The sequence below is a fragment of the Vulpes vulpes genome, chromosome 15 (assembly GCF_048418805.1).
Source record: "Vulpes vulpes isolate BD-2025 chromosome 15, VulVul3, whole genome shotgun sequence".
Lineage (NCBI taxonomy): Eukaryota > Metazoa > Chordata > Mammalia > Carnivora > Canidae > Vulpes > Vulpes vulpes.
The window spans coordinates 90,807,291-90,829,989 of NC_132794.1; the positions used below are offsets into that span (position 1 = coordinate 90,807,291).

Genomic DNA, 22,699 nt, shown 5'->3' on the forward strand with positions numbered 1-22,699 from the left:
AAAAAAAGAGAGAGACGCCTGGGTGGCTCAGCAGTTGAGTGTCTGCCTATGGCTCAGGTCATGATCTTGGAGTGTCCAGATCAAGTCCCACATCTGGCTCCCTGCATGGAGCCTACTTCTCCCTCTGCCTATGTCTCTGCTTCTCTCTCTCTCCCTGTGTGTGTCTCTCATGCATGAATAAATAAAATCTTTTTTTAAAAAAAGAAATACAGGGATCCCTGGGTGGCGCAGTGGTTTGGCGCTTGCCTTTGGCCCAGGGCGCGATCCTGGAGTCCCGGGATCGAATCCCACGTCGGGCTCCCGGTGCATGGAGCCTGCTTCTCCCTCTGCCTATGTCTCTGCCTCTCTCTCTCTCTGTGACTATCATAAATAAATAAAAATAAAAAATTTAAAAAAAAAAAGAAATACTTATCACAGTGCCTGCCATGTAACAAGTTCCCAATAAACATTGTTGTCAAGAAAGATGACGTTAAGCATCATTCTCTCCTCTTTTCTGGAAGAGGCAGTATGATGCTGTGGCCTGTGAACTAGAGGAACCTGGTTAGAACTGAAGCTCCACCACTAACCGGTTGTATAAATTTGAACAGCTGTGCAACTTTAATCCAATTGAGCCTCAGCTTCCTTATCTGTATAATGGAGTCAGTAATAACTACCTCCAAGGGAAACACCATGAGGATCAGAGTTAATAAACTTGTGGCCCAAGCTAGCTGGCCTTTAGCTAGGTTTGCTCTGCCTCTACTGTAAATAGGTAAATCCTACAGTTACTCAAAAGTCAAAATATACTGGACAGTACCCAGGGGAAAAGCCTTCCTTCCACCCCTGCCCCTTTCTTTGAGGTAAGTACTATTCCCAGTTTCTTGTATATCTTTTCAGAGCTCGTCTATTCAGGTACAAATGTGTGCATGCATGCATGTGTGTTTCTTTTTCTCTCAATAAATGGTACTTTACACATTATTCCATGCCTAACTTTTTCAATTATTTTGCCTTGGAGATCTTTCCGTATCTTTATATATAAAGATTCACTTCATTCTTGGTGAAGGTTGCCTAATATTCCATTGAATAGAGGTGTCATAGGTCATATAACTAGGCTCCTAATAATGGACATTTTGCTTGCTTCTAGTCTGCAAACAAACCTGTAATGACTATCTTTACACATTTGTCATTTGCCTTGCATACTATCTGCTTAGGTTTTGTGTGTGTGTGTTTTTTTTTAATTTGTGATAGTTTCCAATGAATTTCAAATAAAAACCAAGATTCCTGGGTGCTCTTAAAAAATCAGACAACTTGGTATCACTGGTCCCCACTTCTACATGACAGGCACATCCATTTAGAGAGGCCTTGCCCTCTCCTGTTGCCCCAGAACCCCTCCTCCTTGTTGCCTTCCCAACAATTTCTGCACCAGGGGCATTTGTGGTTATGAATCCCACTTAAGACTTATGATACATTGTATGCATATAGTGTCTAGTAGCCAAGAAATGCTAGTGTTACTCTTTCATGGGGAATCACTTATCTACAGTGTTTAGAATGGGCCTGTTTTAGGGGCACAGGTTTTGATAATATGCAGTGGTGCTGGTGGTCTAAACATGAAAGGGAGCCATGCTCAGAGACCCCTGGCTCACACTTACAGGCCTTCCACAGCTCTGGAAGGAGAGAAATGATTCCTTCATGCCCCATTTAATGAAATGAAGACCAACCTGCCAAGAGACCTGTCCTGGTCAATACAGTAGCCATCAGCCACAATTAAATTAAATAATTAAATCACCTGAAATTAAACTTAAATATATATACATATATATATGTATATGTATATGTATATATATATATATATATATATATATATATATATATATATATATAAAATAAAAAATCAGTTCCTCAGTCTCATTTGGCACTCTGAGTGCTCAGTTGCCATATGTGGCTAGTGGTCACCATATTGAAAAGTACAGATATAAAACATTTGTGCTATCACAGTTCTGTTGGCCAGCATTGCTCTAGACTGTAATCTCCACAGAGGGAGGACTGGGTATGTCTACTTCACTGCTGTAAATCCCATGCCAGGCCCAGAGCTGATGGAGGAGGCACTCATCAGTGGTTGTTGAATTAATGACTGAGGATCGAATGAATCAACAAGCCAACTGCCCACAGGACATACAGCCATAGGCTCCTCTGCAGCAACCTACTGAGGCAGGCTTTTGATGCGAAGGTGAGGATGCATTAGGCCAGAGGGAACCTCAATAGAATGCTGGAGTCCAGCTGCCTCCAAGAAGGCCAGCAGGGACCCCGCAGGACAGAAGCCTGGAAAGGAAGCAATCACCCATGGCTGATCATTTGAGTCAGAAACCTGGGTTCTGAACATTCCTGCTGTCACTTTTTGTGAGGGCTCCCTCCTTAGAATCTAAATATCCCAGTGTCTGTGAGTGGAACCAGGGAGACCTCACTAACCTCTGGGGGTCAGTGCAGAGCAGCGGGGCTCTTCCAGCAGCTAGATAGGGGCACTGAGATCTTGCCAGTTACAGGGGAACCTCCCCAACAAGCCAGAAGTTATTCTAGAAGTTGTTCCTGCCTAAAGTGTGTGTATATGCTGAGAGAGGAAGAGAGGAGAATGATGAGGGAGACCAAGGATCTGGGTGAGAGAACATGATACAAGCGTGCTATGTATCTGCACACTTGTGTGTTTGGAATGTGTGTCTTCCTGCACCTCTGTGCATCTGTATGTACTGGAGGCCTGTGTGTGGTATGAGGGGAAGCTATGTGTATAGAGAGATTGGCGACATGAGTATGGTTAGGGTTCAGTGTAGGGGAGTGGATTGAGGGTTGTGTGTGTTGGGGGCTGTGTGTAGTGTATGTGGTGTGGGGTGGTGAGTGTGTTGGGGTGTGTGTGTGGTATGTGTGGTGGAGGCTGTGTGGTGTGTGTAGCTGTGTGTATGCCTTGTGTGTGTGTGTGTGTGTGTGTGTGGATGTTTATAGTGTGTAGTAGACTATATAGTATGTGATGGGCAGGAACATGTCTCTCATGTGGCCCTGCTTCATTTGCTCAGACCCCATATGGGCCAAAGTTGGCTTCCTGGAATTAACCTCAGTCCTGGAGAAGTTCTAGCTGTTCTGTTATGAATTGCCCTTCTTGCTTCTTGGCCCTGGCAGGGAGATAGGGATGGGGCCTGGGGAGGAAGCAAAGACCCAAAGAGACAGATAGGGAGACAGAGAAGAAGATAGGAGAAGAGGGAAGACCTGACCAGGCCCTGGAGACCAGGTGAGGGGCTGGGGGTAGGGAGGGAGAGTGAGAGAGAGCCGGAGCAAGCTAGTAGGGAGGAGAAAAGCAGAGACAAGGTGGATCTGAGGCCAGAGGGGGAGCTGAGAGGGGGAAGAGAGCGGGACAGAGAGGAGAGAAAGAGAGATTGATGGGGAGTGGGGAGAGAAGGGAGAGCGGTGGGGGCCGGCCAAGGCAGTGGATCAAAGGCCAGAGTCGGGGCCCGCGTCCCTGGGGCAGGAGGGGGGAACGGGAGGGAGGGGCGAGGGGAAGGGGCTCCGCGGGGGAATTGCCGGGCGGGCGCTCGGGCGCTCCGAGCCGCGCGGCTCCCCGGGGAGACGGCAGACACTTTGCGGAGATGTTACTCCGGAGTTGGAGACGATGATAAATATGATAATTTGTATAAAATCTGAATGGGTCTTGTTTTCAGGGAGAATGCCTCGGATGATGAATGGGCCCGGCTCTCAGATAGATGGCTGATAAAAAGTGTATTGGATTGTTGAGAGCGATTTTAATTCTCATTCTGTACCTGCAGATGCCGCGGCCGCCGCGCCCGGCCCCCTCCCTCCTCCTGCCCACGGCGCGGGGCGGCCGGCGGCCCGGCCGGCCTCGGCGGCTCAGGAGGCTTCTGAAATGACTCTAATTACAGAGTTATTAATTTTAAGAGGAGGGTGAGCGGGGGGTTTATGATTATTAATCGAGCGCTGGCGCGCGGCGGGCGGGGCGGGGCGGGCCGTGGGCGAGCGCGCTGGGAGCGCGGAGGACGCGCCGGGCCCCCGGGGCAGTCCCAACCTCGGCGGGCTCCTCGGCGGCGGCGGCCTGGCCGGTTTGGACGGCTGCTGGCGGCCGAGTCCTTCTGCACGCATTCCGCGCTTCTCACCCGTACCTCTAATCCGACCCGGCGGTCCAACCTCTCAGCCTGGCTCGCTCGCGTGCGCGGCGGAGCGTCGGGTTCTGCGCCCCGGAGACGCGGGGGGGTGGGGGGGAGCAGGCCGGAGAGCGGCGCGGCTCTGCTTCCGAGGGGGCGCTCCCACAGGTGCTGAGGAGTCCCCGTGAACCCCGAGCCTGTGACTGAGGCAGTGCGGGCTCCTTCGAAGGCCTGCGATAATAGCAATGACATTTACGGGAGTCCCACTGTGCGGGTGCTCCAATGCTTTAACTTCCCCAATGTAGAAGGGCTGTATCTCCCCATTTCTGAGACGGGGAAGCTAAAACTTGGAGAGTAACTTGTCCTCGGGAAAGGATATATTGACTTCAGGGGTGCTGCAGGCAGCACTCCCACAATCCCCGCACCACCACCACCCCCACCTCGCTAAGTACACGACAACTTTACCTGATGAAGACCTGGGGTGGAGGACAGAAAGGGAGCCCTGGGAGAAACAGCTCCTCTCTAATTTGCATCCGTCCAGTCCAGTCAGCCACCAGAGCTATGTGCCAAGGTCAGCCCAGAGTGATGTGGCTATTGCCTAACACCCTGTCCATCTTGGAGGAAGACTTTCAAAAGCCCAGGCTACAAACTGGGAAGCAGACAACTAAACATCCATAAGTGGCTTTGCTCTGTGGGGCTGGCACTTTGGGAATAATATCTTCCTGGCTACAATGACTTTTTTTTTTTTTTTTTTAAAGATTTCATTTATTTATTTGACAGTGAGGGTGGGGAGAGAGAGCATGAGCAGGGGGAGCTGCAGGGCTGGATCCCAGGATCCCAGGATCCTGACCTGAGCCAAAGGCACGTGGTGGGCTGGGCAGGGCGGGGCGGGCTGTGGGCGTGGACCCACCCAAGTGAGCCACCCAGGCTCCCCTACAGTGACCTGTGAGTAACTCACAGGTAGGGAATTGGTTGAATTCCAGTATAAAAGAGAGAGAGAGAGAGAGAGAGAGAGAGAGAGAGAGAGCTCTCCAATATAGGCTCAGACCTCCCCCCTCATACACACACAGTCATTCCTGCTTCACTCTACCCGGGTGGGTTAAAAGACTGTAGATAGTTTCCACAAGCCTGGACAATTCCAGAACTTATTCAACTTCTGTCTTTTGGCAAAGGTAACTCCTGCTCAAAGGGGGAAAAGAAGGACCTCTTGGGCCTAGAGAAGGGAGGGACCATAGGTAGTTCCAGCACATAGCCAGAAGGGCAGCTCTCTAGCCACAGGGAAGTCCATTCTGAGGACAGCCACAGTGCCTGTTATGTGAACCCAAGGGAGCTAGCAGAGAGGATGGGCTCATGAATAGATTACTCTGCGCTTCCCTGCCATTTCCAGGGGCACCTTGGTCCAGCTCACAGGGGATCTGTATGGGACAACCCAAGTCAAGCCTGGAGCAGGGGAGGTGGGGGGGGGGGCAGTTCAAGATCAATCTAGGCAACTCTTGGCTGTGGCTTCTGTTGAGGATCAGGATACACCAGTCCTGATCAAAGGCTGAGTCTAGCTGGAGCTGAGCTGCAGGCCTGGAAGCTGGAAGAAGCCTGAGAGCCCCTAGAGAGGGACAGGCCTGGCTGGGAAAATTCAGAGTCTCCCAATACAAAGAGCAGCTTTTAGAGTAAAGCTCCCAGCTTCCTGAAGGGCTGAGTGAGGGCTGGTGGCCCTGAAGCCACACAGACTTGTCTGGCCTGGCCACAGAAGCCAGCTCTGAGTTTTCAGATGCAAAGGCCTTGGGCAAAGAAGAGAAAAGAGCATGGAGGTGGTGAAAGGGGCCTGGTGTGAGGATCTGCAAGAGAGAGGGGAGGACTCCTGTGTTCCACCAAATGGATGCCCTGAAGAAATCCTCTTAGACCCATTAGATCTCTAAGCCACAGCCAGTGTCCCTTCTCCCTCTGATTTCCTTGTGGGTACCAAGAATATCTAGTATAGCCTGTGCTTAAGAACGTAGATTATGGAAGCAATATCTGGGGTACAAATCCTACCTTTGCTACCCCCTCGCTCTGTGTGCACAAGTTACTAAAATGCACTGTGCCTCAGTTTCCTCATCTTAAAGTGAGGTTAATGATAATAGGTGTGGATTAATGGAATTAGTATGTGCAAAGCACTTAAAACAATGCCTGACCTGAAGTAAGCTTTCAGGCATGTTAGTTGTTTTGTTGTTATTATTAGATTTGCTCCAGTGGGGCACTGGGCCTTCCCTCTGGATTGATAATTTCTCCAGTGTATCTCTATATCACTGCTCTTTGTACCCCCTGACACTCTGTGCCTGTGCAAGAGAAATGCTCAAATGAGTGCATGCAGAAGTCTGGGCCTAGGGTGGGCATGGGGAACAAATGAATATGGTCAGACATCTATGGCTAGTGGTTAATATGCCCTTCATTGAATACCATCCAACAATTCCAGAAGGCAAACATTCCTGTCCCCATTGTACAAATGTGAACACATAGGTGCAATGAGTTCAAGGGCTCTGCCCAAGGTCACATAACCAGTATGTTTTAGAACTGAGAGAGGTGGGGTCTACCTCAGGACTACCTGGCTCCATTTTCCACTCTTGGATGCTGCCTCCCCTGTCTTCAAGTTAGTAAGAAGTTACCCCCTTCTGTAGTGCACATTGTTCTATGAGGCAGGCTGCCTGGTAAGGGTGCACAGTGAGGAGAAAAGTGTTGCCTCAAGACATGCTGCATGGATTTCCATTTCTATAACCATTATGGGGCATAGGGCTTAGTAAAGGAGGGGGATGATAGTGTGGGGAGGGGTCAGAGTTGAGACTCAAGTTATTCAGAGACCTAGGTAGACCTTAATTTATCATCTTATCCCACAACACACACACACACACACACACACACACACATTCAGCCTTTGCCCAAGTACTTACCATTCTGCCTCCATCTCTCACATCTCTTCTATATCTCCCTCAGACTTTTTGTTTTGAGGCCTTCCATCTTCTCTTGTTGAGAACACTGTTTTCCCAGTCTCCGCAGCTCTCTCTCTACCTCCAGCCCACAGTCTATACCTGCAGAGTGGTCTTTCCCTCCAAATTAAATCTTTTCATTCCCTGCTTAAAACCCATGGCATCCCATGGCCTAAAGAAGAAAGTAGAACTCCTTAGCAAAAGTGTTCCTTGATTTAGGCCCTGTCTACCTTCTAGTCTTATTTGCCTTGCCTCACCTCTGACTCCAATATTGGCCTCCCAGAACTCTTAGCAGTTCCCCAGTTATGTGATTGTTGCCGGTCCCCACCCCATGTCTCTGCCTCTCTGATCTCCTTCTGCCTGGGAATATTCCACCCAGATGAACCCTGCATCTAGTGGACATGTAATGATCTTGCAAGGCCCCATCCCCTTTATGAGGCATTCTCTGACATCCTCTGTGTCCTAGTCATCCTTCTGGCCCATGTCTTGACACTTTCTGGAGTTTCTTGGCAAAGCTCTCTTTGCCACCCAACAATGTCCTCCTTGAAAGCAGGGGAAGTGTCTGATTTACCTCTGTAACCCCAGTGTCCATCAATGAGCAGACCAAAGTGGACTGAGCAACTGAATGATGCCCTGTGAGCTGGTTAAGCTTGGTTACTGCCTCCCTACTTTCCCCAGGCAAGGGGTTCTGGTCTAGGTATGTTTTGTCCTGTCTCCCCAGGAAAGTAGGAATGGACTGAACTGTCAGTCTTCTTTCTGAAGATCTTTTCCCCCAACTCTTCTGGTCCAGTTCTGTGGCTGACCTGCCCTGTCAGACAAGGCAGGGGGCAGGACAGGAGGGAGAGGAGGAGTAGAGTGGACCATATCCACCCAGGAATCCCAGAGGTTGGAAAATTTTCCACACTGGTCTCCAGGGGCTGCCTGGGAGGCCAGGAAGCCTTCCTCTCCTCACTCTCGGTCCCATGTGCATAAAGGCCCCCAGCAGTCTTATTGGGGTCTCAGTCTCTAGCCCGATGTCTTGGGGGCGCCACAGCACAGGGGTTTGCAATGAGTGAGACCGGGGAGGGACTCCCACCTATGTCCATACGGTGACCTCGTCAGACCGGAGGGGAGCTGCTCCCTAACGTCCTTGCTCCTTGCTTTGCCTTCGGTCCACATTTCCACTTTTCATTCTTCTCTGCTTCTCTTCTGCTCTGCCTACTCCTGCCCCCCCCCCCCCCCCCCCGGCTTCTTTCTCCTCTTTCCTTTCCTCCTCCGCACTGGGTGCCTCGGGCAGCTCACTGCGGGACCTGGCCCCTAGAGCGAGCGGAATCTGCGCCGCGCCGCTCGGTCGCCGCGGGGAGGCGGTTCGGGAAATGCGCCCTCCACTGGCACCGAGGCGCGGTTCTCGCTGCGTTACTTTTTTCTCCAAGCTGAGCCCGGTGCGCCGGCCTGGGCGCTGGGGATCTGCAAGAGGGGGCCGGGCTGGCGAGTTCTCCGAGGCCTTGCTGACGAACGCGGGCTGGAGATCCTAGCTGCGGGGATGCTGAGCTAAGCGGCCGGAGCCCACCCGCCCCGGGTCCCCGCCTCCCTTGGCGCCAGGGCAGGAAGTCCTAGGCTCCCTGTGCGCGCCGCGCCCGGCCGGAGAGACCCTTTGAGCCTTTTATCTCCCCATCCCCTTCCTCTGCCGTGGATCCAAAGTGACACCCCTCACTCAAGCACCATGCCTTCCAGGGTCAGATACTCCTGTGCGCCCCGCGCCCCAGAACTTCAACTTGGGAGTCGGGTTCTGCGTGCGACCCGACCTAGAGCCCTGAGTGCGCTGCCCGCCGGGGGCCTCCGGGGTCTGCAGCCCTGGTGGGAGATCCTTGGCCGCCGCGGGGCGCGTTTTCACTGCCGAGACTCAGGCAGGGTTTGTTTTTTTTGTTTTGTTTTGTTTTGTTTTGTTTTTGTAGATAAAGGCATTTGCTCTTTTGGTTTTCTTTTATTTTCTTTTATCTTTTGTCCCCACCTTCTTAATCTGCCCTCTCGCCCGCCTTTCTTCTTTAACTTCTCCGTCCCCTCATTTCCCCTTTCTTTTCGTTCGTTCTTATTCCTCGCTCTCTCTGCCTCTCTCGTGTCCGTCTTTTTCTGTATCTCCCTTGTTTATTTTGGCCCCTTCCCCGACGCTGGATCCCTGACTTTCTCTGGGTCGGCCTTCCCGGACCATTCGCTGTCCCTAGGCTCGGGTTGCGCGGTCTCTCTGGCTCTCCCCCCAACCCCCCCGACTCCACTCCCCTTTCCACTTTTTCGTTCTCGCGGCGGCCCCAGCCTGGCGGGCTCGGGTCCGGCTCCCCCGCCGCCGCCACAGCCACCGCCGCCGCCGCAGTGATTTATTCGCCTCACCCGGCGGAGTCAGGTGCTGAACCGAGCCCCGGAACGAGGGAACAGATTTCTCCCAGGAAGGGTTTGTGAACTAAACGATGCTAATTACGGGGTGGGGGACGCGCCGCCCGAGGAGGGGAGGCGCGCCAGGCCGAGCACGCCGAGCCAGGGGAGAGAGGCCGGGGCCGGGGCACGGCCCTCCCAGGCCGCCTCCCCGGCCTCCTCCCCTGCGGCTCTCTCCCAGGCTTTCGCCTTTCCCTGGGAACTTTCCTGTCTGAGTTAACTATTAACCGCTGGCGAGAGGCAATTTTCTTCGGAATTCAGCGATTTCCTTTCCGCGGTGGAGGCAGATTAACATGCAAATGGGAGATGCTCGGCCTGAGTCTGCGCGCGGGCGAGGAGGCCTCCGTCCCTCCAAACAGTGTCCTTCGTGACTGCGGAAAAGTACAGCCCCGGCCTCCCTTCCCCCCCCCAGCCCTCCCCCCGCCCCCTCCCCGCCCCCCCGGTGCCGAAGCAGGAAGCCGTGACCAAGCCGGGGCCCTGGCCGGTGCCCGGAGTGCAGGTGGAAAAAGCCGAACGCTCGTGCTTGGGGGCGGGGTTGAGGGAGAAGCTTTAACCTGGGCAAGCCCCAGGGACCTGAGATTCGCGGCTGGGCGCCGCCACCCGAGGAGCCCGCGGCCAGCACAGCCGGGTCCCTGCTCAGAGCCCCGCACGCGGGGACGCTTGCGGCGGCGGCGGCCAACTTTCCCGCCTCCGACCCGGAGACCGCTCCTCACTTCCTCCCCCTTCGCCACTGCCGAGCGCCCCAACACACACGCACACACACCCCGCTCTGGCTTGTGGCCGCTGCAAACTTTGCCAAACTTGGGCTGTCGAGCACAAACTCCTCGCCTTCTCCTCCTCTCCTTTGCCCCGGCCGCGCCTCCTGGTGCAGGGCGGGAGGGGTTCTCGGCTTCCAGACGTGGGAGCGGATGGTTTATGAAAGTGCCGGCCTGGCCTCCTTGGGAGGGCAGCCCCCTGCCTTCCGCCCCCCGCCCCCGGCCGCCGGACACCCAGCGCGTTCCGCCGCGGAAGGCGTCGGGGCTTGCGGCGCAGAGGCTTGACCCGGCACCGGCCGCCAGCCCTCGCCGCCCGGGCCTGCCCCTCTCTACTGCGTCGGGCGCGCTAGGGAGTGGAGTCCCGCTTGGGGCTGCCAACCTCTCGCCAGCCGTCCTCTCTGCGCTCCCAGTCTTTCCAGCTGATTTCCCCCCAGCCCACGCCTGGGGTTAGCTCTCTCCCGCCCGACTCGCCGGCTCTGTCTCTGACGGGGTTGCCTCTGTCTCTCCCCGTCTCTCTGTCTCTGTCTCTCTTGTTTGTTTCGACGCGCGGACACTGATTGCGCCTTATGAAGTTCTAACTGGTTTTGTGTCAGGAAGATCTTTCTCGCTGCTACCCAGCCTGGCGTGACGGATTAAACATCAACTAGTTAAATAAAAATTAATATCAACTGCCTCCTAACTTCTAATGTCATGTTGTTTATAACTAATGAACTGATTAGGGGATAAACACATCACGAAGACGTTCGGCTCTCCTGCCTGGGCTCCGCCGCCGCCCGGTGCCCACTCCCCGGCGCAGCCTGCGGGCTGCCAGGCCAGAAGGAGGGGCGGGGGCTGGAGGGGCTGCGAGCTCCCGGGGGCTTGCTCCTCTGACTGCCTTGGTCTCTTTCCCGCTCTTTCTCTCTGCATTCCTCTGTACATTTCCTTTTCTCGGCCTCTCCTCTCTTCCTTTTCTTTCCTTCTTTCTTTCTTCTGCCTTCCTCCCCTTCATTTTTCTCTGGCCTCTGCTTCTCTACAAAGATCAGTCCATCAATCTGTCCCTGGTTGTGTCCATCTGTCTGTCTCTGTCTCTCTTTCAGTTAGTCTGGGCCCCCAGCCCCCTTTCTCTGTGAGAGTCTACCTCTCCCTTCCCAGGCCCCCCCCCCATTTAGATTCATTTCTCCCCCAGCATAGAGGGTAATGATTCAAAGCGCCCTTCCGCCCTGCTACAAAGCAGGAGGCTGCCACCTTTCCAACCGCACCTAGTGAATGACTGCTACCCCCTCCTCAGCTATTTAGGAGAAAGAGGAGGGGGCTAGAATAGATGAGGATCAGTTTTTTATTTCTCTTCTATTTAATCTGGAACAGGAGGGAGAAAAATGTGATTTTTAAAACTTTCACCTTTTCTCTTGTCCCAGAAGCAATTAATAAGGTTCAAGGGCTAAATTTATTTTTCAAGGAAAGAAAAACCGCTCTGGTGTTCTTCCTCCAGGGGCTTCAGAGCCCTCTCCCCACATACCCATCTCACCAGCCAGTCCCAGCCCAATCTGAGCAGCCTCCTCCAGGGCCCTTTCCCTAAAGATACTTAAACCAAATCACAATTGTCATCATGACAACAATAAGTCAGGAGAGCAAGTAATCACAGACCTGGCCTCAGTGATTTTTTTTTTCCTAAGAAGCCACAACGTTTAAACTTGGTTTGCCCTGGACCGCAGGGTCTGACAAGACAATAACAACAGAAAAGGCTTTTAAAACCAATTTAGCACACGTGAAAATGTAATTCTAATGAAGAATCAATAGACTGGTGGTTCATTTTTCCTGGGACTCCTTGGAGAACCTGAGAGAGACTTTCAATCAATGGGGCGGGCAATGAGCAAAAGGGCCCCAGAGACAGTGTGGGACTGGGGTGGGGGCTGGAAGACAAAGAGAAGCAGAGGCTAAGGAAGGAGGCTGGAGAGAGGCTGAGGTACAAAGCTGGACCCTTTGACTGGCATCACTTTGCAGGCTTCTGGAGTCCCCAAGGCTCTGAGGGTATCAGAGCCAAGAGCTAAGAGAGCTCCTTCCTCCACTTGGTCCCTCTGGTATGCGACAGGCTACTTAGCACAATAGCCTCAGCTGCCTTCCCCTGGGCTTAGGCCCCAGCCCTGGCACTGCCCCAACCCTGGGCCCTGTGTTCAGGTAACTGTGACTGAGCTGGCTCAGGAGCAGTCAGGGACACTGATCCAAGTGTGTGTTTCCCCAGTTCAAAACACCTGGTTCTCCAGTAGGTGCCTCCCTGCTATGTGTGTATCTGGAACATTGGGGTCTCAGTTCTTGTCTCTGATAATACAGAAGAGAAGTGAATGTGTGTGTGGTCATACTCCACATTTTATAAATCACTTGCACACAAGTTATCTCTTGAGAAACCTGTGAGAAGATGAAGATTACTAGCATTATTTTAAAGAGGTAACAAAGGCACAAAAGGGGCAGCCCGGGTGGCTTAGCAGTTTAGCACCGCCTTCAGCCCAGGGTGTGATCCTAGAGACCGAGGATCAAGTCCCTTGTCCGGCTCTCTGCGTGGAGCCTGCTTCTCCCTCTGCCTGTGTCTCTGCCTCTCTCTGTCTCTCATGAATAAATAAATAAAATCTTTTTTAAAGAAAGGTACAAAGAACCAAGCCACAGAAGGTGTGACTCAGCAGGCCCTGGGTATATGACTGGGGGCGGTTCTGAATAGGTGACAGGGGTAAGAGGATGTGTGTGTGTGTGTGTGTGTGAACAACTCACTGGTGTGTAAAATAGTGACTGCATGAGTGTGATTTGTATGTGTGTGACTGGGGTTTCATTTATGCAGATTACTCTCCCATCCTTGTCCTTGGGAATGTTGCTCTGTGTATAACAAAAAGCATAAAGAAAAAAAAAAGGTTTTTTTTTCCTTAAGTTTTTGTGTGCTTATAATGGAAAATCACTGTTCAATTTTTTTTAAAAAAAGAAGACAGAAAAGAAACACCAGCAAAATCTGATGCTTAAAATCACAAATGTTGGCAAGATGATAATTTTGCCAGGACTTTCCTAAAAAGGGCAGAAATTCTTGTTCCTGTAGAAAGATTTTTAAAAGTTGAGGAATCATGATACAGGTTTTGCCTCTGTGCCAACCTCCCCTTCCTGTCCCTGGCCACATAATCTTAACTAGAGAAATTTTTGATGAAATGGATGGGACTCCCAGAGAAGAACTTCCAGTTCCTTACCTAAGTGGGCTCAGTGGGCTTCATGAAACTGGTCCCTGCCCTGTGCCTTGATGCCCTTCTGCTCAGGGCCTGGAGGTGTGTGTACAGGAGACGAGGCCAGCCTTAGGCCCTTGCCTGCACAGTGGGGCTTACCCAACACTTTCCATGGCATCCTCCCACTGTCACTTGACACATGTGAGCAAGGCTGTATGAGTGTGGGAAGATGGATGAGTTAGGGGGGGTACAAAGTAAGTAAATGAGAAGGGGATACATGGGAGCTGGGGCAGGGAACATAGTGCTTAAGAGGTGTGTGATTATGTAAGTAGGAGTACAAGAGCATGCATATGAAGTAGTGTATGACAGGTCTGAGGGAGAATTTGTGACAAGGGCATGAGGAATAAACTCCAGATTGGGAGGGGATGATGTGGACAAAGCTAAAGTGAGACTTTGACCAGGGCTGAAAGCATAAGTGTGTTTGGAGATGATGTGAATCTGAGGGTCCAAGAGACTGGTGTAACAGGACCAGAATAGTTTGGAATGGTGTGGCTCAAGTAGGTGGTGATTTGAGTGTGGCAGGAGCTAGGGAGGAGTCTGGTCATTCTCCCTTTCCTGAGGTCCCCATCATCTCCTTAAGGACAAGGAAGCCAAGACTTTTTCTTTTTAGTGGAAGTTAAAGGGAGGAGGAGAATCAGAAGAAGGAGAAGAAGAAAAAAAGGAAATGGGAGAGGAAGAAGAGGAGGAAGGAGAGGAAGAGGAAGAAGACAGAGGTAGCCAAAGACGAACTAGGAGGAGGGGGAGGGGAGGAGGAGGAAGATGAAGGCGAAGACGAAAAACGAAGAAGAATCCGGGATAGGAGAGGTGGTGACGAATTTTAGTGAGCAGTTCCATAATGTATTGATGACAAGGACCTTTAGGGAATGATTATGTGTTCTGACAAAGTTGGGGTGCGTTTGCAGGGCTTGGAAACTAAGGTTGAGACGGGGGCGGGGGGGGGTGGCTGGCAGGCTGTGGAGCCCAGTAGTCGGTAAAGCAGAATGGGGAGAGGCTGAGAGTGGAGGGGTGGGGGCCCGCACAAAGTTGGGGAGTGCCCGAGAGTGAAGACGCCCCTGCGTGTGAGGCTGTGCCGCTGACGGGGAGCGTGTGACAGTGAAGAAGAGGGGGTGGGGTGAGAGGGTGTGCCGGCATCTGGGCCGGGGATTCGGTCTCTGGGTGCCTCCGGTAGCGCGGGTGTCGGCGTGCAGGCGTCTGGCTCCAGGCCTGGGTGCGTGTGCGCGCGTGTGCGCGGGGCGGAGAGCCAGGGGCTCCTCCGCGCGTGGCTGTGCCTCGGCGCGGCCGGCGGTGTGAGCGCGGGCGCGAGCGGACGCACAGCCCAGGCGGCCCGCAGCCTGGGTTATCTGAGCCGCTCGGTCTTGGGTGGCTGCGCCCAGATCTCGGGGCGGCGGCGGCGGCACAGGCGAGTCGCGCGCTGTCGGGCCGCGGCGGAGCCGAGAAGCGATACCCGGGCCCGGACAGCGGTGGCGGGGCGCAGAGCATGGAACAGCGCGCGAGCCGGGCAGGTAAGAGCGAGGAGCGAGCCATCAGCGCCACAGGCAGGGGGCGGGGGGCGAGGTGTGAGAAGGATGGGGCGACCCAGTAGAGGCAGACCCCACTCCTCTGTCCTTCTGTGCTTGTCCTATGTGTGTGTGTGGGGGGGCACTGTAATGACGGGGGCTCTCCGGCCTCTCCCCACCAGTGGGACCTCCTGGGCCCTCCCTCCCAGTATCCTCTAAATCTGCTAAAAACTTTCCACTCGGAAAACGTGAGTTTTACAACTTCTCTTGGTCTCTTTACAGAACCGGGCTTTTCCATTCTGTTGTGCCTTTAGGACTTTATCTTTCCACTTTCCACTGCAAAAATGTTTTGCACAACTTCCTCCAAGTTGGGTGCACAACGAAGGCCTTAGTTTCTAGTGGGAACTGAGTGTGGGTGGGTGTGCATATGTGTTAATGGATGGGGACACACATACTTGTGGCACCTGTCTGTGTGCATGTGTGTGAGGGTCTTGTGTCTTTGAGTATGAATCAAAGTGTAAGCAGTGGTGTAGACCTGTCTGATGTTTGGAGAAAAGGCTCTGCCCCCAAAATAAACAACTCAAGGGAAGACTGGGGAAAGGGGGAGGGATGGCAGGCCCCAGGGGACCCAGGTGGGGAGAAGACTCTCCAACTGCTGACCCAAAGAGCTAAGGGAGTGGAGGGCTGTTCCTTTCCCCCCCCTCCCTCTCTTCTCCAGGCCAGGCAATCAGCTCTGTTTGCCCACTAGGTGCCCTAGAGTAGCGCAGGGGTGGGAAGTCAGGAACCCAAGTCTAGTTTTGGATTGCTGGGAAGGGAGAGGGTTGGATCAGTTTCCAAGAGTTTTCCAAATAATTCCAGAGAGGTCAAAGACCTACTCCAGGCCCTTTTTTGCCTCAGCCCTCACCTTTTCCAAAGCCAGTCCCCCCTTTTTCATCAGTCCCCACCAGCTCAAGATCTAGTTCTTTCAGCTGATAACCCAGTTTCCACTCTCAGCATTGGGACTTCTTGTCCCAGTCCCTGGGCTGCCTCCATTCCCCCTTGGGGGCTTTGTACCTACTGGGAACCTGGGCCCCCAGGAGTGTCAACTGTGGCCTCCTGGGCTTTTAGGGCTCTGGGCCACCCCTCCGCACCAGAGGTTTAAGTAGGGAGATCAATAGCAAACAGTTGTAATGATCTAATTAATTATGGCAAAATTAAAAGCGAGTACAAAATCAATCTCTGATGGTGTTGAAGATGGAATTCAATTGAGAGCCCATCTGTGCACCCCCTCGACCGTATAAATATGCAGCCCAAGGACAGACCTAATGGCTGGGCCTTCCTGGAAACCTCTCTCCCCCTTTCTTCCTCCTCTGTACAAGGCTTCTTCCTCACTCACTGCATCTATTTTGCTTCTTACTACCTCCTGCCCCCACCCCTCTTTCTTTCCCAGTCCCTCTGCTCAGGCTCTCGACCGACCGACACTCCCACTTTTCCATTTCCCCTCTCTGGAGGACGCTCTTTCTGCCTGGCAAGCCTGAGGTGCAAGGATCTGGTTCCCAGTCCTGGCAAGTCCCCCGCAGATGCAGCCGGTCTTCCCAGAGCCTTGGAGAAGAGAAGGCAGAGAGGTGGGGGCATCCCTGAGCGCCTATCAGGACCCTCGTCCCAAGTTTCTGGGCCCGCGGGTTACTCCAGAAAGGACCAGGGCGCTCACGCAGGGTCCCCTGCGCCTACCTGCGCCAGGCCTGATAGCCGCTCTCCACCAGCTGTGTCCCGCACTCCTTTTCGCGTTTTGGCCGGTGCGGGGATCGCACTCCTGCCAGCCTCGGCTTGGAGAAGAGTGGGGAGGAGCTGCGGAGCTGGGCAGGAGGCAGGGAATCCACCGTTCTCTTCGAGGCGGCCCCACGGAGCCCCGGAATCTTCCGCCCTCCGAGCCGCTTTCTCTCTTTCTTTCTCTTTTCACCGCCCCTCCCGCTCCTGGGTCCTAATTCCTACATCCGCCCGCCCGGGGCACCGCTCCCTGGGGGCTTCGCGTCCCACCCCCCCAACGGCCCCCACGCCCCTTTGGCTTCAGCTAGTTCAAAATGACAATGACACGCGCGCGCGAGCGAGCGTGCCTGGCTGACGCCCTGGCGCAAGCGCCGCAGCCGGGTTTGCGAAGGATGCGGGTTTCATTTAGTCTCGCTGAGCCAGATCCGAAGCAGCGAAAACCACCAGGATAAGGCGAGGTATGGGGGAAGGAGAGAGAATCTGCAACTAGGTCAATTGTGGTCTTTGTCCATCGTCCCCTGTACCCCAGAATCATAAAAATAAGATGTTTATTTGATGTCAGCTGGCCTATTCTGGCTGGTTACCTGGCTCCCTGTCGCAGGTCCCCTGCTTCTCCCTCCTGGGGCTCTGGGCCCACTGCCTGGCCCTGAGTTCCCAGGTTTCTTTCTATCCTCTGAGACCCCTCCCAGTCCCGGTCCTGCCGCCGGGCCCGCAGAGCCTGGGGGAGACACAGCCCGACGCTTCTCCGCCTTCTTTTGCTAGGCCTCCTCACCCCCTTATTAATTGCTGTGTTGACCTGCAGGATTGATTAGCCGACCCTCAGGAAGAGGCTGAGAAGGCCTTGGCCTCGGAACAGCCTCGGCAGAGGGCAAAGAGAGGAGGGGGAGGTGCTGGATACGGGTCCTGAGCTCCTTTCTCAGCCCCGCCTGGGACACAGCTGTTTGCCCAGACACCCTTCTCCACCCCCTCTCACACACACCTTCCACGCACCCTCACAACACACTCACGCGATCCTCTCACCAAGAGATGTTCAGCCCCCTAGGAGACCCATCAGAAATTCTCCTTAATTGATTTAGAGATGGACAGAGGCTTTCTCCCTCCATTAGTCAGTTTCTTCAAATGTTCGTTAGCCGCGGGTCTAGACCTCAACGCCGGTCCAGACATGGCGGAGAGAACTACTGGGACCCAGGCTTTTTTCTGTCCAAGATTTACTTTGCATCTTTTTTATCCCCCCCCCCAACAGTTACAGAAAGTTAAGAAATAATCCTGGATGCAGTGACCCTTAGAGTCTCAAACCAAAGCACTTTTTCCAAAAAGAGCCCTTGTCCTGGCTCCTGAGGGATTCGGTGCAGCCCTTTTGTTTCAAGTTCGGGGAGTGAAAGGCTCTGGACCACGGAGGGTGGAGGGCGGAGGCTTTCAGCCGCCTGGGGCGGGTGGGGGGGTCTAACCCTACAGCAGAGACCCTCCCTCCTCCCCACCCCCACCCCCGCCTGCCTAAACCTGCGCGCGCGCGCGCACAAACACACGCGCGCGCGCGCACACACACATTCTTTCCTCTCTCTCTCTCTCTCTCTCTCTCTCTCTCAAGGCCCCCACAGCCCCAGCAACACCCCTCGCCCCGACCCCAGGCCACAGGCCCCCGGGCCAGGCACCCGAGCAGGAGTGAGCCCCCAGACGTCCCGGCTCTGGGCTGGGGTGGACGGAGGTGGCAGGAGTAAGACAAACCTCAGCGGGTCCCCGGAGAGACCCCTGTGCCTTGGCTCTCTCCCCGTCTCAGCCAGCCCCACTCTCCCCGGTTTTCCCATCTCCCCTCCGCTCCGGTCCTTTGTCTCCAGCAACTTCGCGGCGCCAAGCAGCTTGTCCCCCGCCTTGGCGGCCCTGCCCTTCGCTTCCCTGTTCGGTTGGCGGGTCTCCCCCTGCCTTACCCGCTCCCGGCTCTGGCGCGTTCTCCGCCTGCTCCTCGCATCCACACAGCTGCTGGGAGAGGAGGAAGGGAGGGCGGGCGCGCCGCGGATGGATCCGACGGAGCAGATTTGGTGCTCGCTCGCAACTCCGGGAAAACTCAGACCGCCGGGGTGCTCCCGCCCCTCTCCAACTCCTCCTCAGCGCTGCGGAGCTGCGCGCCCTCGCCCGCGTTTGGCCCCTTCCTTTCCGCGGACGTCGGCTGTGGCTCTTTCGCTCCCCGCTGGCCTGCCCGGCATCTGCAGTTGCGCTTCCCACCCCCCGCCCCGCACTCTGCTCCCTTACGGCTGCCCCTGCTACCACCTGCCCCTTACTCCGCAGCCCCCTACGTCGCGGTGGCGGTGGCGGGGAGTGGCGGGGAGCGCCGGGGCGGTGCGGTGCTCGCCGGCACGGTATCCCTCCACCCCAGCCGGGTCGGGCTCCGGGCGCAGGGCCTGGCGGAGAAGAAGGTTAATCATTACTTCGCCACCCGCACAGCTTCACTCGCACTCTCTCACCCGGGCTTGGGGAGGAAGGGAAGAGGTAGTTGGCCGGATGGGGACCTCGGCTTCGCCTGAACCAGCCTCTTCGGGCCATCCAGAGACAGGTGTCTTCTCCTTTCCCCCAGTACTCCTTTCATGTCCCCTTTCTTCCCCTCTTCTCTCCCCTCCTTACACGTCTCCCCTTCATCAGGCCCTCTCCCCACTGTCTCATCCCCGCTCTGGCTTTGGCAGGTTGACTGAAGGTCCTGGGAGGACCAACTTTCTTTGTTTGGAACCAGACTGGACGGGATTTCCTTTCCTGAGTCTCGGCGAACGGGCCAGCCTCCGCCCAACGGTTTTGGCAGACTGGCCCGAAGGGGACCGCGCCTGAGGCTACAATTAACCTGGTTGTTGGGGGGTAGGGGGTAGGACTTGAACGGATCCTCTAGCATCTGCGCTGACACAGCGGGGCGAGGGTGCGGGAAGAAGTGAGAATGGAGTGGCAGAAAAGACAGAGTAGAGTCGTAAACATGGACAGGGTGTCCTATAGTCAATAGAAGGGGGAAAAATCCTGAAAGGAAGGAACACAGGAAAGGAGGCAGCAAGGAATCCTCTTGTTTCCTTTACAGGATAGAAGTCGGATGGAAGCACCACCCCTTGCCCTGCCTAACCAGTCTAGGATCCTTCCTTCCCTCTTTGTGGAAGGATAAGGGTTCAGAAAACTGGGCACTTATTCCTTAATCTACCACAGAAATGTTTGGTTCTCAAAGTGCATTGGTCCATGGAGTAGGCAAGACAGGTAATCATGCCTATTTTACAGGTGAGAAAACTGAGGCTCAAAGAGGGAAAGGGACTGTGAATGTGGTGGCTGGGGCCCCTTCTCCTGGGTTGTGGGGCGAGTAGCCCCTTTAGTTGCGCAGAGGTCCGGGAGTGTCTGGGGGGTGGGGGACAGGCTGCCTGCAGATCTGAGCTGGGAGTACCTCCGCCTCTGTGGGCCTCTGGCCTCCCACCCTCCGGCTTGTGCCCTGTTACACAGGGCCCTCCACTCCTACCCTGTAGACCAACTAGCCCAGTTTCTCCCGGTTTGACTATTTTTTCAGCTCCCCAATCGGGTGGCCCACCGGCGGCAGCCACCTGGCAGGCCCGTGCCGCTAAGAGGCCGCTTTGGTGGCCAAGTGGCTTGCATTGTCGTTTACCCTCAAAGGGGCTGCGAAGGGCCGGGCAGGTCGCTGGGACCTCTGGCGTGGAGCAGCCGGGTTAAAGGGGGAGGGGCCGGCGGGGATAAAGGCGCAGCACGTGCGCCCGGCCTCCACAGGACCAACAGACCGAGCGGGCGGGGCCAGCCGGGAGGCGGCCTCCCCCCGGGCTTCACGCAGGGAGCCCAAATATTGGGAACAAAAGCGGGAAAAGAAGAGTGAGAGCAGGAGGGAGGGAGGGAGCAAGAGAGGGAGCGAGGAAGCAGAAATTAGGGGGTCTTAGATGAAAAAAAAAAAAAGAAAGTAGCTTTAGGGGGAATGTGCCGTGGAGTGTGAAATTGCAGCCCATGGTGCTCCATATTGTACCAGAAGCTCTTCCAAAAAAAAAAAAAAAAAAAGCCATCCTCCAACGTGACCAGAGGGCTAGGAAGGGGGAGGGGCGGGGAGAGAATGGGGAGGAGGAGGGGAGAGGGCTGGGCGGGAGCCGGTCTGGCCGAGCTGAAGAGGGGCCCGGTGCTTGGGCGGGCTGTCTCGGCTCCGGTCGCGGAGAGTTGGGCCCCAGGGTGCGCCAGGACCCAGAGGGCGAGTGGGCTGTGGCCTTCCCGCACTTGGATTGTCAGTGAACTTTCTTTCTCTTGGCTTTTCTCTTTTCTCGTGGTATTAGTGGTGACTTCCCAAACTGGCACTAATTCAGAAAGGGAGCTTGGCTGCAAAGCTGCTACTCTGCTCTACCTTCCTCTCTTCCCTCCGTTTCTGCTTCTCTTCCCTTCACACTAGTTTTTCCCCCCTTGGTTCTAAACAGCTTTTTCCCCCCTGAACTTTAATGCGTTTAATTTGGTCCGCGCTGTGGGGAGCATTTCCTAGGGAGATACATTTAATTTCGGAATTTCTAATCCCCTCCCTCAGAGGCCCAGTCCTGGCTCCCTTTGCCACTCCCCAGGAGGTGGAAGGAGCTCGAGGAGGAAGAGAACCCCATGCCAAGGGGGAGGGGCACGGCTCCCTCGCTGCCCCAGGCCCCCATGGCCCAGGCGCCTCCCCAAACTGTTTGAGGTTGGGGGGGGGGGGTCTGGAGTTTGGGTTCTGGGCCTGGGCCCTGCCTGCAGCACAGTGGCAGCCACGCCTCTGCCTTTCCTCACCGGGACAGAAAGCTCTGGGCCAGGGAAGGGGAAACTGGAAAAGGAGCAGAAGGGTGGAGAGGAGAGCTGGTGCAAGTGGGGGCAGCAGAAAGGGTCTACATGAACACTTCACTTCATGCACAATCTACCCAGAAACGCATCTGGTAGCTCTGAGCACTAGTCGTGCTTGGCTTGGCTTGGGATGCCTGTGTATGTGTATATTTGGGGTGTGGGGGTGGAAGTCAACGGGGACCCTGTTTCTCCCACACCTACACCTGGCAGAGCAAGCCCTGGGCAGAGCAAGCCCTGGACAGCGCAAGAGTTAGGCCAGCTGCAGCTCAGCAGCCAGGAGGGAGGCAAGGGCTAGAGCACCAGGAGAGCCTGGTGGGGAAGGGAGCGGAGACGGCGAAGGAACGGAGATCCACAAGGAAGATTTATTGGGCAGATCAGATGCACAGAGGCGGCTAATGAAGCAAATCCCGAGATGGGTATCAGAGCAACTCCCCAAAAGTTTATTTGCCTTTAAATTTCCGCAGGGAGGCGGGCGCCTTGTTTGAAGTGTAAATGCCCCTAGGTTGGGGGGTGGAAGGGCCGCTTTGAAAACACCAGAGAGAAAAGGTTCATTTAGAGGCAGACGGGAAAAGCAACCAACCCTGACAGGTCGGAGCCCGGGTTGTGTTTGGGGTTGGGTTGTTTTCTTTCTTTCTCTTTCTTTTCCTGTTTCCTCTACTTTCTTCTTCCCTTTTCCCCTTTCTTGCTTTTTTCTCCTCTACTAGATTCTATAGAAGAAAAGGAAGAACAGGAAAGGGAGCATCAAGAGGGAGAGGCCAGCGTCTGGAGAAAAATCTGTAGGCCAGCCCTGGAGCCATAGGAGAAGGCACAGCCTTGGCCAAAATGTTTCTAATCATCAGGGATCATTGCTCTTTAACTTTCTAGACTGGGGAATGGGCTGGAGTTGAGGAGGAAGCTGCCAGGGGCTGGCTTAGTGGGAGGGTGAATGTCCAGCTAGTGCAGTGCTGGGGAAGGGGTCCCAGAAACTGGAGGTGGGTGGGGTGGGAGTGATTCTGGAATCTCAGAGGCTACCTGGGAATTGGACTATCATGGGAGATTCTTCTCTCCTCAGGGGATACATGGGAAAGATAGACATGTAAGTATAACTTCCAGCACACTTTGTGTATCAAGTCCCCAGAAGTTCCCTTTCACAAAATGTGAAATCCCTCTTGCCCAATACTTGATAATGCCTGTTGTCTGCATCCA

The 22,699-nt window shown here is 54.7% G+C and overlaps 1 protein-coding gene across 8 annotated transcripts in view; it reads left to right on the plus strand.

Moving 5' to 3' along the window:
- The first annotated feature begins 19,181 nt into the window (after positions 1-19,181).
- PAX2 (paired box 2) overlaps positions 19,182-22,699 on the plus strand; it is an 87,862-nt gene continuing 84,344 nt past the window's right edge. For 7 of the 8 annotated variants that reach the window (XM_025995704.2, XM_072739769.1, XM_025995710.2 and 4 more), the window contains exons 1-2: positions 19,182-19,256; positions 19,761-19,930. In XM_025995704.2, the coding sequence (XP_025851489.2) occupies positions 19,885-19,930 (46 nt within the window). In that variant the 5' untranslated portion in view covers positions 19,182-19,256; positions 19,761-19,884. Of the gene's footprint in view, positions 19,257-19,705; positions 19,931-22,699 lie in introns of those variants that run through there. The other variant, XM_025995703.2, reaches the window with a different exon arrangement.